The sequence below is a fragment of the Budorcas taxicolor genome, chromosome 9 (genome assembly GCF_023091745.1).
Source record: "Budorcas taxicolor isolate Tak-1 chromosome 9, Takin1.1, whole genome shotgun sequence".
Classification (NCBI taxonomy): domain Eukaryota; kingdom Metazoa; phylum Chordata; class Mammalia; order Artiodactyla; family Bovidae; genus Budorcas; species Budorcas taxicolor.
This window is the reverse complement of record NC_068918.1, coordinates 75,255,879-75,272,320: the sequence shown is the minus strand read 5'-3', so window position 1 is coordinate 75,272,320 and position 16,442 is coordinate 75,255,879. Positions and strand designations below refer to the sequence as shown.

The window sequence follows — 16,442 nt, the reverse complement described above, 5'->3', positions numbered from 1 at the left end:
CTCTTGGAAGCTCTGACACCATTCCCATAGACTTTAAATAATCAATAAAGAACATATGAAATAAGATTATACCTATGAATAGTATCATACACTCTATGTTTTTAAGATGTTAACAAATGTCTGATGAAATGGAATCTCAAGCTGCCCCATTAGGTATTTCTGGGGCATTCTTTTCCTACTGCTCATAGTTTTTAATGAGTCATACAGTAGGCATATTTGATTCCACTCAAATGAGCATATTCTAAGGAGGAGGGCATGGCAACCCATACCAGTATTCTTGTCTGGAGAATCCCCATGGACAGTGGAGCCTGGTGGGCTACTGTCCATGGGGTAACAAAATCTGAAACGACTGACTAAGCACAGTACATATTCAAGTTGACATACGTGAGCATTACATAACTATATATATTTATATATTCATATATATATGTATGGTATTTCTATTTATATATACCAAGTTTGATTGTAATTGTATTGGTGTCTGTGTGCTACATATATATATATAGATAGATAGATAGATTGATCTACAGCATTTGGTTTCTTCAGACTCTGAACTGAAAATATACCACGCATGTAGGTTTTTCTGTTTATATTTACCATGTGCGATTGTAATTATGTTGGTGTGTGCATGTGTTACATACATATATGAATATATAAATATATATAGTATCTACAACCTTTGGTTACTTCAAAGACCCTGAACTGGATACACCATGCGTGTATTGTGCCTAAGAAAAAGCAACAATAATATTTATTTGAATTCAGGAAATTATTTTATATTCTGCTAATAAAATTAGCACTGGGACTTGAAATCAAATACTTTTGAGAATGATAAAGCTTATGTTTAATGCAAATAGATTAGAACTTCAAATATGTAGGACAGGAACATAAACAAAGGGCTTCCCAGGTGACTCAGTGGTAAAGAATCTGCCTGCCAATGCAGGCCATGTGTGTTTGATCCCTAGGTCAGGAAGATCCCCTGGAGGAGGAAATGTCAATCCACTCCAGTACTCTTGCCTGGGAAATCCCATGGACAGAGGAGCCTGATGGGCTATGGTCCATGGGGTCAGAAAAGAGTTGGACATGACTTAGTGATTAAACAGCAGCAACAAACATAAAGACTTTAAAATAACAAGACTGTTAATTATTATGCATATAAAGGCAAACAATATCACTAAATATTACCTGCTCAGGATTCTCCATTTTCTATTTTCTTAAGTGAAAGTAAGCAATTTTCACTAAAACGTAAAGTACTGAAATATACTAAAGGTGGTGCTGTTGCTTCATGTTAACCAGAAGCCAAGCTTTCTAAAGTTTTATAATAGTTTCAGGCGTTACATTTTATCATGAGTTGTAACAAAGTAAATCTTTGAAAAAAATTAAATTAATATATTTTATTTCTCATATAAATTAGATATTGAGTTTAAATCAATTAATGGGGCAACATTTACATTTAATTTACATATAATTTTAAATTGGGTCACCAACGTATTAATGAAAGAAAAGTTTGACCAATTTATATTTGATATATTTATCATTGAAAAGTAAGCTAATAGTTTCAAGACATTGATAACTTAATTACTCAAAAATATATCTCACTCTTAAGGTTTTAGTTTGTAGGCTATGGGTTGTAAATATTATTGACAAATGGAAGTGGACACATTGGCATATTTTAATTTAAACTAATTTATAAGCATGAAATTACAGAATGATTATTCTGAATTCAAAAGCTATGTAACTTTCAAAAAAATTGTCCAACATATTTTTTCAAATAAAAAAATTTCCTAGCTCATTCTAAATACAATTCAATCCTGAATTTCTTTGCTACTTTCAGCAAAGGTGATACAAGGTGTCATTTAATTTTAGCAGCTGATCATTCACACTTAAAGTTGTCAAATGTGATGTCAAAAAAGAAGACATGTAATTACTCCTAAAGACATTTTCTAGTTGGAACACACAATAATGATAAAACCATTTTTTGAAGTGCTGCTGGGTTCTAGGAACTTTATATATATATTATCTTGGATCTTCATAACAACTCTGAAACAGAGGAGTTATTATATAACACAGAAGTTGTTCTAATTTTACAGGTGATAAATAACCCAGTTTCCACTACTCAAATGTACAGTAGCTTAGCCACTTTACTGTATTTCCTTATTTAATGTTAACTTCATTTAAAAAATTTAATTCATACTATTAATTTGTACCATAACCAAGATCTACATTTTACATTATTCTAGTTCTTAAATTATACTACTGTGTTCAGATACTGAAAATCCACCTGTGCTGGATTTTGAACTTAAGAAACATACACACTGTACATTACATCCCTGGTGGTTATTTGTCTTATAACCGGAAGTTTGTGTCTTTTGACCACATTTGCTTATTTTATATATCCCCCAGCCTCCTTTTGGCAGCCACCAATCTGTTCAATGTTTCTGTGAGTTCTCTTATTTCAGATTCTGCATACAAGTGAGTTCATATAGCATTTGGCTTGCTCTGTCTGACTTTTTTTCCACTTATCATAATATCCTCAAGCTTCATTCAAGTTGTTGCAAAAGGCAGATTTTCCTTATTTTCATGGCTGAGTAATATTCATATCTCTCTCTCTCTCTCTCTCTCTCTCTCTCTCTCTCTCTCTCTCACTATGTCTTTACCCATTCATCCGTCAATGGGCAATTAGGTTGTTTGCATGTCTTGGCTATTGTAAATAATGTTGCAATGGAAATGGAGGTACAGATATCGCTTGATGATAATGATTTAATTTCCTTAGAACATATACCCAGAAGTGGAATTGCTAGATCTTATGGCAGTACTAGTTTTAATTTTTTGAGGATCTTCATCCTCCATCTATAGTGGCTGTACCAGTATACGTTTCCATAAGTGTAATAATGGTTCTGCTTTCTCCATATTCTGTCCAATACCCGCTATCTCTTATCTCTTTGGTAATCAGTTTAGTTCAGTTCAGTCCCTCAGTCATGTCTGACTCTTTGCAACCCTATGAATCGCAGAACGCCAGGCCTCCCTGTCCATCACCAACTCCCGGAGTTCACTCAGACTCATGTCCATCGAGTCAGTGATGCCATCCAGCCATCTCATCCTCGGTCGTCCCCTTCTCCTCCTGCCCCCAATCCCTCCCAGCATCAGTCTTTTCCAATGAGTCAACTCTTCGCATGAGGTGGCCAAAGTACTGGAGTTTCAGCTTCAGCATCATTCCCTCCAAAGAAATCCCATGGCTGATCTCCTTCAGAATGGACTGGTTGGATCTCCTTGCAGTGCAAGGGGCTCTCAAGAGTCTTCTCCAACACCACAGTTCAAAGGCATCAATTCTTCAGCACTCAGCTTTCTTCACAGTCCAACTCTCACAACCATACATGACCACAGGAAAAACCATAGCCTTGACTAGATGGATCTTTGTTGGCAAAGTAATGTCTTTGCTTTTGAATATGCTATCTAGGTTGGTCATAACTTTTCTCCCAAGGAGTAAGCGTCTTTTAATTTCATGGCAGCAATCACCATCTGCAGTGATTTTGGAGCCCCCCAAAATAAAATCTGACACTGCTTCCACTGTTTCCCCATCAATTTCTCATGAAGTGATGGGACCAAATGCCATGATCTTTGTTTTCTGAATGTTGAGCTTTAAGCCAACTTTTTCACTCTCCTCTTTCACTTTCATCAAGAGGATTTTTAGTTCCTCTTCACTTTCTGCCATAAGGGTGGTGTCATCTGCATATCTGAGGTTATTGATATTTCTCCCGGCAATCTTGATTCCAGCTTGTGTTTCTTCCAGCCCAGCATTTCTTATGATGTACTCTGCATATAAGTTAAATAAGCAGGGTGACAATATACAGCCTTGACATACTCCTTTTCTTATTTGGAACCAGTCTGTTGTTCCATGTCCAGTTCTAACTGTTGCTTCCTGACCTGCATATAGGTTTCTCAAGAGGCAGGTCAGCTGCTCTGGTATTCCCATCTTTTTCAGAATTTTCCACAGTTTCTTGTGATCCACACAGTCAAAGGCTTTGGCATAGTCAATAAAGCAGAAATAGATGCTTTTCGGGAACTCTCTTGCTTTTTTGATGACCCAGCAGATGTTGGCAGTTTGATCTCTGCCTTTTCTAAAACCAGCTTGAACATCTGGAATTTCATGGTTCATGTATTGCTGAAGCCTGGCTTGGAGAATTTTGAGCATTACCTTACTAGCATGTGAGATGAGTGCACTTGTGCGGTAATTTGAGCATTCTTTGGCATTGCCTTTCTTTGCTAATACCCATTCTAATAAAATATCTCATTGTGGTTTTGAATCACATTTCCCCAGTGATTAGTGATGTTGACCATCTTTTCATGTGTCTGTTGGCCATCTCTATGTTTTCCTTGGGAAAATGTTATTCAGATCCTTTGTCCATTTTTTTAATTGGATTGTTTCTTTTTTTGATACTGAGTTACACGATATCTTTGTATATATATGTTTATATATGTGTGTTTTATGTTTACATATATATGTTTATTAACCATCAGATATCTGGTTTGCAAATATTTTCTCCCATTCCATAAGTTGCTTTTCATTACGTTGATGGTTTCCCTTGACATATTATTGTCAGTTTACACAATCCAGATCTAAGCATCATCCTAGCCCTTTGCACCATCAAGAAGGAATGTCATCTTTTAGGAGTTGTCTTGTAGATGCTAGCAGAATGCTGTTTTTTATGGCAGAGCAGGTATTTCTGATGATGGAAGAAGCTTGGTAGACGCATAATGCAGATACATAATGCACAGCAGAGGAGAGTCAGGAAGACACAGGACAGAGAAATCTTTATATTTCAACTTATCTAGTCTTGCCATAAGTTGTGAACTTTATTTCACAGTAGTTAGTGCATTTTTAGTTTTGTAAGAAATTGAAACTCTTTCAACTTGACTGCACCATTTTGTATTCCTGTCATCAGTGTGTGAAAATTTCTGTTGCTCTGCACTCTGACCAGCTTTTGGTATTGTATTATGCTTTTTTGTTGTGTACAATTTTATTTTTAAAATAATGTACATGGGTTAATTTTATGATTGGGTAATCTTGCTTGATATTTGAAAAGAGTATACATTGAAAATATTCATTCCTTTAGATTTAATTATTATACTTCATCAGGGTGGCTTAGTGGTAAAGAATCTGCCTGAAATGCAGGAGATGCAAGTTCTGTCTCTGCACCAGGAAGATCACCAGGAATGGGAAATGGCAACCCACCCCACTATTCTTACCTGGAAAACTCCATAGACTGAGGAGCCTGGCAGGCTGCAGTCATGGGCTCGCAAAGAGTCGGACATGAGCACACACACATGCAATATATGTTTAAGAGTAGAGGCTGTTTCAGATTTTTTAAAAATCTAAAGCATCAATCTATTTTTTCCTGCTCAGAAATATTGAGAATAGTTTACTTTTTGAAAAAATAAACCTGAATTCTCTTTCAGTGGAAGATTCTTTTTCTCTTAAGTATTTTAAAAACATATCTTTAAAGTTATTTTTTTAATAACTTGGACAAAAATAATTTATAATTAGAAAAGTTTAGAGTACCTTTGTTAGATAATCATCAAGTAATTTTTACTAACTGGACACAATTTATTTAAACTTGACTAAACAATCATATATTTTTTGGTTTTCATAACCAAATAATGAAAATGTTGAATCGCATGATCAGTTGATAGAACAGGAAATGCCACCGGATTAAAGCACAAATTGTAAGCAATAATGTTTTAGTAATTACATGACAAATTTACTGTTAAATATGTATAGATGATATAAAATGCAGGAGTAATATTTGGAGCGACATACCTTTGTTATCATTTTTCTCTAAGTCTTTTAGTGCTTGAACAAACATCTGTTGACTTTCAGTGAGAGGCCAACTGTTATATAACACCAAACACTGTATAATATACTTGTATACCTGGAAAAATGCAATATTTAAGTATAAACAATAAAAATAAACATAGTATATGCTTAATCATTTATTATTTTAGGCACATAATAAAAGCATTTTTTTCTGGATCATACAATAGTGATTTAATTAAATACTGTTAGATGTTCTCCAAAATTCTGTAATACCACAGTCTATAATATCCTCGTATCCCCACCAATACTATCATATATTTTAGTATTCATAATTTTTGCATTCATGTTTATAAGTTAAATTTATTTTACTTTTGTTACTCAGTTTTGGAATCTGAATTACATTAATCTCTTAAAAAATACTGGAAGGTTTGTATCGTTTTTCTACTTTCTAGAATAATTTACTCCTCAAAAGTCTGTTAGATCTCTTTTGTAAAGACGCTAGGCCTATGCTTTTTGGAAAGGTAAGACTTTGATTATTATCTATTATTCTTATTATTTCATATTTTCTGCTTTTTGTGGAGCAGCTAGTCTCTTCTTCCTCCTACCCCAGGAATTTTACATTTTAAACAATTTTTCTAAGTTTTAAATTATCTAGTATGTGTGTGTGTGTGATCAGTTGGTCAGTTGTGCCCAATTCTGTGGCCCAATGGACTGTAGCCTGCCAGGCTCCCCTGTCCATGGAATTTTCCAGTCAAGAATACTGGAGTCAGTTGCCATTTCCTCCTGGAGGAGATCTTCCCAACCCAGGGACTGAACCTGTCTCTTGTGTCTTGCATTGGCAGACAGATTCTTTACCACTAGCACCACCTGGGAAGCTCTAGCTAGTATAAAGTTGTATATAATACTTAAAAAAAAATTTAAACCTGTTGTTTGCATTTATACCTTCATCCTATTTTTTGTTCTGTATTCGATTCATTTACATTTTCTTTCTTTTTTCTTAATTGATTGGTCTTACAAAAAGCATGTCATTTTTATTAATCTTAAAAAGCTTAGAGTTTAATTGTTGTAGACTTTGTTCCCCGTTTCTTAAATTTTATTCTCATTTTATCAATATTTTTTCTTCTTATTTTTGAGTTATTATTTTACTTGTTCTTTCACTTTTTTGTTTCAATAGCTTAGTTCATTTGTTTGAATTAATATTTTCTGATGAATTAATTTAAAAAGTCAACATTCCACTGAATGCTACTTTAGATGTGGTTTACAAATTTTGATTTGTAGTTTTCATTTTTATTGAGCCCTTTGTATATAATACTTTCTTTTTAAAGGATTTTTAAGCTAAAAATTATTTAGTATATTTACATGTTTTCACATTTATGTGATTTTAAGCTGATAATTATTCATTTCTATATTATTAGAGTATGTTCAGATAACAATTGCACAATATAGTTTAGGTTTTTTTGAGGCTTCTTGTGTGTTCTATGAAAAAGTATATTTACTTTTTATGAGGTGAAGTGTTCTATGTAGATATCTGAAAGATTAAGCTTATACTTAATGTTTCAAATCCTAATGATCAAATGTATTTTGTTTTTCAACTTAATTTCCTCTTTTCTGAAAAGTATGTGTTAAAATATTCAAGTATTAATTGCTAATTGATTTTTCTATGTAATTCTGTGTATGCTCAGTTGCTCAGTTTTGTCTGACTGTAGTCATGTCCCATGGACTATAGCCCACCAGGCTCCTCTGTCCATGGAATTCTCCAGGCAAGAATACTGGAGGCTTGCCATTTCTTTTTCCAGGGGATCTCCCTGACCTGGGGATCAAACTCTGGTATCCTACATTGGCAGGTGGATTCTTTACTGCTGAGCCACCAGAGAGGCCCAATTACTGTCATATTAGGACTTGGTTTTGACATTTTGTTTTTATTTCTTTTAATTAATTTATTTTCTTGATCTCCAATGGATAAATCATATTTTTTATTTGCTGCCTTAAATGATATACATTGTTCTTTATTTCTTCAATTTTAGGAAAATACTTGGTATGATTTATGTTAAGCTTTTAGGAGTAGTACAATTGAATAAATCTTCTAAATGTTAATTACCTGCTGTGGTGTGCTAGCATTTTCATCTATAGTGGGTATATAACTGGTTTCTTCATCCATAATAGGCTGACCAGTGTCTACTATTGCACTTCCAGGCCTTTTATAGGATTTCTGACCTACTGCAGATTTTTTCTTGATGTATAAATCTTGCTCTTTCTTTAAAGTAGCATGAGTTGAAAGAACTTGCTTGCTGGCTGAATATGAGAAATATTGTTTATGTTAAAATATGTGGAATACATAATCATTACCGTGTTATTTATCATATCCTTATAAAACACACTCAGAGGGACAGGTCAATTTATTTTTTCATGAGATAAAAAACATCACTGGCTTCTAGGAAATATCCTGGTCTTAAAGAAACACTGTAATGGTATATGACTTGGATAGAACAATGCATTTTCTGAGCAACCACTGATTGCTATAAGAATGTACAATTCAACAAATTCTCATTCATGTACCATTTGAATGACAATAAACTAATACCACATGTTCTGACTACTTCAGTGTTTAATACTATGCAGGTGCATGTTATTGTAATTTTTAATGTCTATATTATTTCATAATTGACAAATCATATAAGTACCATTACATTACTCACATGATTTGTTAATTAAATACAGCTATCAAATGATATAATTTACATAAGTTCTTAGTCTTAGATGGAGTTCCCATAAAAATAAATTTCTTACATAGAAATATAATAAACTAGTTGTAAAATCTGTACATTGAGGATACAAAACATTGTTGAGAGAAATTAAAGATATATGTTCGTGAACCAGAAAACTCAGTTTTGTTAAGATGCCAATGCACCCCAAGTTTAACAAAATTCCAATAAAAATCTAAAGCTATAAACCATATGGTATACCCATACAATGGAATAACACTCAACAATATAAAAAGGAATGGAGTAGCAACAACATAGATGTATCTTAAAAACATTATGTTGAGCGTGCTAAAAGAGTGTTTACTTTTTATGAAGTTTTAGAAGATGCAAACTAGTTTATTGTGATGGGAATGTGAACAGTGCTTGCCTCTTTGGGTGCTGGGAAATTGAATAGAAATAGCCTGAGAGAATTTTTCTGGGTAACAGAAATGTTCCATATCTTGTTAAGAGTGTAGGTCACACTGATAGATAAACTTATCAAAACTCATCAACTTAGATTTATTTTTTTGCTCTATGTAGATTATACTTCAATAAAAAATTAAAAATGAATCACACAAACTCCCTATCCTTTCCTTCATTAATTCCTTCAAATGTGTACTTAATCATTCATAACCCACTGTTACGAAAAATATTTGAAACAAATATAAAATAAAGAAAACATTTTCCTTAATATATGATAGTCTACACATAAATTAGAAAAAAAACAACTAATTCCAATTAAAAAAATGGGCAAAGCACTCAAAATTGTTTTCAAAGAAGAGAATATTAAAAGGTGATATATAAAATATATAAAAGTATGCTTAAACTGCTCTAATGGTAAGCAAAATATAAATAAATTTTTAGCATTCAAATTGAAATCAGAAATATGAAGAACCAAAAAATATGATAACCCTGTCATTCAGGGGAGTGGGTAAAAGAAGATAAACTTATGCAAACTCAACGGAGGGTAATTTGACAATATATACCAAAATCACTACTGTCTGTACCCAGTGACTCAACAGTTCTACTTCTAAGCATTTATCTAATATATGCATATTACATGTTTAGAAAAATATCTATTCAGATTTCTTTAAAAAATTAAGTACTGTTTATATAAACTAATGATTAGAATGATCACACATCACTATCAGTAGGAGACTGCTTGCATTAATTATGATAAATCATCAACAAATTTGAACCTTATACAACTATACGAAATAAAATGTGTTACTACTACTCATACATATTTCTTCCTCAAATCCTCAATTGTTAGGATTTGAAGGAAAGTTGTGACCAACCTAGACAGCATATTGAAAAGCAGAGACATTACTTTGCCAACAAAGGTCCATCTAGTCAAGGCTATGATTTTTCCAGTGGTCATGTATGGATGTGAGAGTTGGACTGTGAAGAAAGCTGAGCACCAAAGAATTGATGCTTTTGAACTGTGGTGTTGGAGAAGACTCTTGAGAGTCTCTTAGACTGCAAGGAGATCCAACCAGTCCATCCTAAAGGAGATCAGTCCTGGATATTCATTGGAAGTACTGATACTAAACTGAAACTCCAATACTTTGGCCACCTCACATGAAGAGCTGATTCATTGGAAAAGACTCTGATGTTGGGAAAGATCGAGGGCAGGAGGAGAATGGGATGACAGAGGATGAGATGGATGGATGGTATCACCCACTCAACGGATATGTGTTTCGGTAGACTCCGGGAGTTGGTGATGGACAGGGAGGCCTGGCATGCTGCGATTCATGGGGTCGCAAAGAGTCGGACACGACTGAGCGACTGAAATGAAGAAAATTTTGTGGAAAATTATGAATTTTATATTACCTTTACAGCATGAGTACTGATGTAAAATATTATTCCTAATAAGTATATGAGATATACAGACATGCTTTAAAAATTTCCACGAGAGAGCAAAAAACCTAAAGAGGCTCAAGATTTTCGTTCCTAGCTCATTTCAAAGCCATCCATATATTTGTAATGGAATTTATTTCTTCTTTAGTACCATATAATGTTTGTTTACAGGCTTCCCTGGTGGCTCAGATGGTAAAGAAACTGCCTGCGATGTAAGAGACCTGGGTTTGATCACTGGGTCTGGAAGATTCTCTGGAGAATGGAATGGCAACCCACTCCAATATTCTTGCCAGGAGAATCCCATGGAGAGAGGAACCTGGAGGGCTATAATCTGTGGGATCTCAAGAGTCAGACATGACTGAGCGACTTAACACTTTACTTTTCTGTGTTTGCTTATAGAATATATAGCTTAATCTGTCATATCCCATTTCACTACAAATATAACACACATGAACACATTTTTTTGCATGTATTTTTGGTGGGGGCCTTCCAGAAATACATACAGCAAAAAATTCATAAATGGATCTGTTTCCAAGAGAAGCACCTTAAAAAACGTTTAGAAAGGAAAAGAAATTTCATATCTGCTTATATGATTCATAAACATAAACTAATAGCATTCTTTAAAAATAAGAGTCTGTCTGACATCTAAATAAAGAAAATATCTAATTTATGATAGCTAATCTATCAGCTTCTATGGAGAAAATTTTCAATCTTTTCTGTGAACCATAAAAGAAGTCCTGAATAAATGGAAATAAATAGCCTTTACTTGCATAGAAATTCAATACTATGAAGGTATAATTAATCTATATATTCAAAGCAATCAGAAGGAAAATGCCATTTTTGGTTTCAGGGGAAATTTAAAATTTAAATTTTAAAGTTTAAGTTTATTTAGAAATACATTTATGAAATAGAAGCTTCTTGTAAAAGAAGAACATTCTTGGATAATGGCTTGAATTTGGGGTCAATTTCTGAATTATGTTCTCATTATCTTTCTCCTCCATTGCTGTCACTTTCTTGGCCAGAAGTAAAAAAATACCATTGTGTCAAATGTTTATGTGTGATTCTCTTGCTAAAGCTACCTTTTAAAAAAATTAATTTTTTTGAAGGATAATTGCTTTATAGAATTTTGCTGTTTTCTGTCAAACCTCACCATGAATAGGCATAGGTATACTTATATCCTCTCCCTTTTGAAACTCCCTCCCACGTCCCTCCCTACCCCACCCCTCTAGGTTGATGCAGAGCCCCTATTTGAGTTTCCTGAGCCATACAGCCAACTCCCATTGGCTATGTATTTTACATATGGTGATGTAAGTTTCCATGTTACTCTTTCCACACATCTCACCCTCTCTTCCCCTCTCCCCATGTCCATAAGTCTATTCTCCATGTCTGTTTCTCCACTGTTGCCCTGTAAATAAATTCTTCAGTACCACTTTTCTAGATTCTGTATATATGTGTTAGAATACATTATTTATCTCACTCTTTCTGATTCACTTCACTCTGCATAATAGGTTCTAGGTTCATCCACCTCATTAGAACGGACTCAAATGCGTTCCTTTTTATGGCTGAGTAATATTACTCAGTCGCAAAGAGTCGGACAAGACTGAGTGACTGGACTGAACTGAATATTACTCAGCCATAAAATGCTAACTTTTAAAGTGAAATAATGATAAGCTATATGAGCAGGAGGAGAAGGGGATGGCAGAGGATGAGATGGTTGGATGGCATCCCTGACTCAATGGACAGGAATTTGAGCAAGCTCCAGGAGTTGGTGATGGACAGTGAAGCATAGTGTGTTGCAGTCCATGGGTTTGCAAAGAGTCAGACACGACTGAGCAACTGAGCTGAACTAAACTGATATGATAAACTACAGTGTTTATCATACAGTGTTTATCATTACAGTGTTTATGACATATGATAAACTGCATTACAGTGTTTATGATATATGATAAACTACAGTGTTTATCATACAGTGTTTATCATTACAGTGTTTATTGCCTCTATGAATATAAATAAAAAACTTTGGAGAGTAATGTTAGGGGCAACTAGTTACTTAAAGAAAAGATGTTAAGGCTGTAAATAGGATAGGAGAATCGCCCACAGGACCTGCTAAAGTTTTGGAATCACAGTATTCCTACATGAAGTAAAGAAAAAAAAAAAAATCTGTACAACATGGATTAGAGAAAAGAAAACAAATTCATCTTCAAGAGTAAGAGTGGAATTTGGACCAGCAAAACCTAATAGTACCCTTACTGGTCTTAACATACTTGAAGAGAAATATGTATAAATACTATATTTTGTTATTTGGGCTTATCCAAATAAGTATATAGAGATGGTGCAGGCAGATTGGCATGAAAAGCCACAAAGCAGAACTATGAACTAGTACTGAAGACGATCCAGAGGATGTTCAGGGCTAAAGGGAAAAAGGTGGGAGGAAAGGAGACATGATCTGAATTAATTTGCTGTTTTAACTAAGTTCATTGTATTACTATAGGGAATTTCCCACCTTCCTGTGTCTAAAGCATGACATCTGTGCCCTAATTGTGTCATTACAAAGTAGTGTCTTCTCAATTCTCTGCTCCTTCAGATTTTCATTCATATTGGAAAGGAATGCCCCTGGGCTGCAATAACAGTTTCCAGGGTCAATAACAGAGGAGAAAGAGTCTTGATTTGGTTGCATTTATTTTAAAAAGGAGAAAGAAAAGAAACGTATGACTATTAGAAAATAGGCAACAGGTAAATTCTTTTTAGTAATTTGCTTATATACTTGAGATAATCAGCATAAATGCTATTGGGAATAATGAGAGATCAGGAAGTATGCCAGCCACCACATAGTTATGCAAAGATCAGCTAGACAGTATAATCAATTTTAAAATAAAACATGAAGGCAGAAATCAGAAAAAGCAAGCTTATCAAAATAAATGTAAGTGGATTACATCACCCCATTTCAGAGATTAGAATCTTAGATTTAGTGGAAAAATTACTCATTTATAAGAGAAAGGTTGAAAAGCTAAATGTGTGAACCAAAATGAACAGGCAAATGATAACAAATGAAGAACCAGCATTACTATCATAAAATCTATTAAAGTTGAAAAAATACTGCTTTATATTCATTTAAAAAATACAGCATATCAATAAATATAAAGCAAATGTAGAACTTTTTGCAACTAACAATGTAACATATAGATATGTAAACTGGAAAATATTAGAGATAAATTTGTACACAGTTTACAATTAAAATAGATCTTAACATACTTTTTTCAAAAAATTACAAGCCAATAAGATAAAATGTAAATGACAATTGAGATTTTAAATATTGCAACTAGCAAGTTTTCTTTTTATTATATATACATAGCGAGAATATGTGTGTGAGTGCACATATATTTAGACATCAAATCATTTACCTCTAAAATAGAGAATAAGTGTTCTTTATAAACCTTAATGTAATATTAATCAAAACTGATTTGAATTAGGTTGCAGTGAAAATATCTACCCAATGCTCAAAATGAAAATATATAAATCACACTAACTCCAAAAGTTTAAGTAGATATTAACAACAGAAGACCAGCTAAAACAGTTATTTGGAAATTATGAAAATATTATAATAGTTAAAAGTTAAAGGGAAAATATAATCTAACAAACCAAATAAAATAGTATATTCAAAACATAGGATTGTATTGAAACATCATGGATAAATAAGTTTTATTTCAAGAATGTATTCCAAATTAAAAATTAATTTATGAGACACAAAGGGATAAAATTTGATGATTTTTATAAACAAAGAAGTAACCAATAAAGTTTCAAACCTATATTAAAATCCTTAGTTATCAATAGAAAAAAACTTTCTTAAATACTATAAAGGGCATTTATCAGAAGTCAACAACAAACATCATACTAAATGGTAAATGCTCTAAGCCTTCATATTTAAGAAAAAGAAGTATATAATCATCACTCTTATTCAACATAGGTTTGAAGACCCCAAGCAATGTCACAAACAAAAAAAAACAAATATCAATTACCAAAACTGGTAATATTCTACTTTTGTTTAAAATGAGAATGTAAAAATGGACAGTAGAGGTGTAAAAGCTAATATGCTAACAGTATTTCTTTTTTCTGGGTTGTATGATTACAAAGGATTTCTTCCTGCCTTGTTTATAATTTTCAATTTTTCAGCTTTCTACATTGGGCATGTGTTACTTTTATAGTCATAATCAAGTTATTAAAATAAATGAATATATCTTACAGTATCACTGTTATCCCTTATTTCAGAAATAATTTTATTAGTTAAAAGCTCTTGTGAATATTACATTGCAGGTAATAATTTCAACATTTTTATTAATTTTAACAAGTAGAATATTATCTAAAAATGATGAATTTGGAATAAAAGTAAAAAAAAAAGAGACACAGATGTAAAGAACAGTCTTTTGGACTCTGGGAAAAGGCAAGGGTGAGATGATTTGAGAGGGTAGCTTTGAGACATGTATATTATATGTGAAGCAGATCGCCAGTTCAGGTTCGATGCATAAGGCAGGGCACTCAGGGCTGGTGCGGGGGGATGACCCTAGGGGATGGGATGGGGAGGAAGGTGGGGAGAGGGTTCTGGATGGGGAACACATGTGCACCCGTGGCTGATTCATGTCAATGTTTGGCAAAAACCACTACAATATTGTAAAGTAATTAGCCTCCAATTAAAATAAATAAATTAATTTAAAAAATTATTTCAAAATAATAAAAATCTATTTCTTATTTGAAAATTTGATAGGGCTCAAGTAATAAAGTCTTTAAAGTGCAATTATAACAAATCTATTGCTCTTCAGGGATTAATGTCATGCACAAATGCAGTAGTTTTCTAAAAATACTATGGTATCAAATTTTACTGATTTTACTTGCTATTTTATCTTAAAACATTTTAACCATCAGTTACATAAATATCTGTTTATGAATCTATATATGACCAATTTTAAAAACCAAACTTACACTGGGAGCTTAAGGCTTTCTCATTCCCCAAGAAGTTAATTGCTGGTATGATAGCTTGACCCTTCCCAGTGGAGCTCACGATAACTTCTTCGTTTTCTAAGATCTGTAGCTTGATGAATACATCTGGTTTGGATGTGCGTACGTGTATTGTAACAGGATGTGGCAATGCAACTTTAACTGAATACCTGTAAAGAAAAACATTCATCTTTATCAACAGTCCTTTCTTCAAATCACTAAGGAAATTGTATTATTTACTGATATGATAATCTACAAGTAAACCTACTTTACACAGTCAGTTAAAATCCTGGAAATATTAGTGCTGTTACAGACTTTGGCAAAAGATCCCAGTATGCTCGAGTAAAATGAAATTACGTATGAGGTGTTTATTACTATCACATCCCAAGCAGAGATATATAACGTTTTATTTAGATATGACAGTTGCACTCATCTCACACGCTAGTAAAGTAATACTCAAAATTTTCCAAGCCAGGCTTCAGCAATACGTGAACCGTGAACTTCCAGATGTTCAAGCTGGTTTTAGAAAAGGCAGAGGAACCAGAGATCAAATTGCCAACATCTGCTGGATCATCAAAAAAGCAAGAGAGTTCCAGAAAAACATCTATTTCTGCTTTATTGACTATGCCAAAGCCTTTAACTGTGTGGATCACAGTCAACTGTGGAAAATTCTGAAAGAGATGGGAATACCAGAGCATCTAACCTGCCTCTTGAGAAACCTATATGCAGGTCAGGAAGCAACAGTTAGAACTGGACATGGAACAATAGACTGTTCCAAATAGGAAAAGGAGTACGTCAAGGCTGTATATTGTCACTCTGCTTATTTAACTTCTATACAGAGTACATCATGAGAAACGCTGGGCTGGGAGAAGCACAAGCTGGAATCAAGATTGCTGGGAGAAATATCAATAACCTCAGATATGCAGATGACATCACCCTTATGGCAGAAAGTGAAGAGGAACTAAAAAGCCTCTTGATGAAAGTGTAAGTGGAGAGTGAAAAAGTTGGCTTACAGCTCAACATTCAGAAAACGAAGA

General features: G+C 33.5%; 1 protein-coding gene across 1 annotated transcript in view; it reads right to left on the bottom strand.

The window, feature by feature from the left end:
• Window positions 1-16,442, bottom strand: part of ADGB (androglobin) — a 185,955-nt gene that overhangs the window by 36,474 nt on the left and 133,039 nt on the right. Inside the window, exons 27-29 of the mRNA XM_052645937.1 lie at window positions 15,391-15,575; window positions 7,914-8,107; window positions 5,819-5,930 (exon numbers count right to left, since the gene is read on the bottom strand). Coding sequence (XP_052501897.1) covers window positions 5,819-5,930; window positions 7,914-8,107; window positions 15,391-15,575 — 491 coding nt within the window. The remainder of the gene's footprint in view (window positions 1-5,818; window positions 5,931-7,913; window positions 8,108-15,390; window positions 15,576-16,442) is intronic.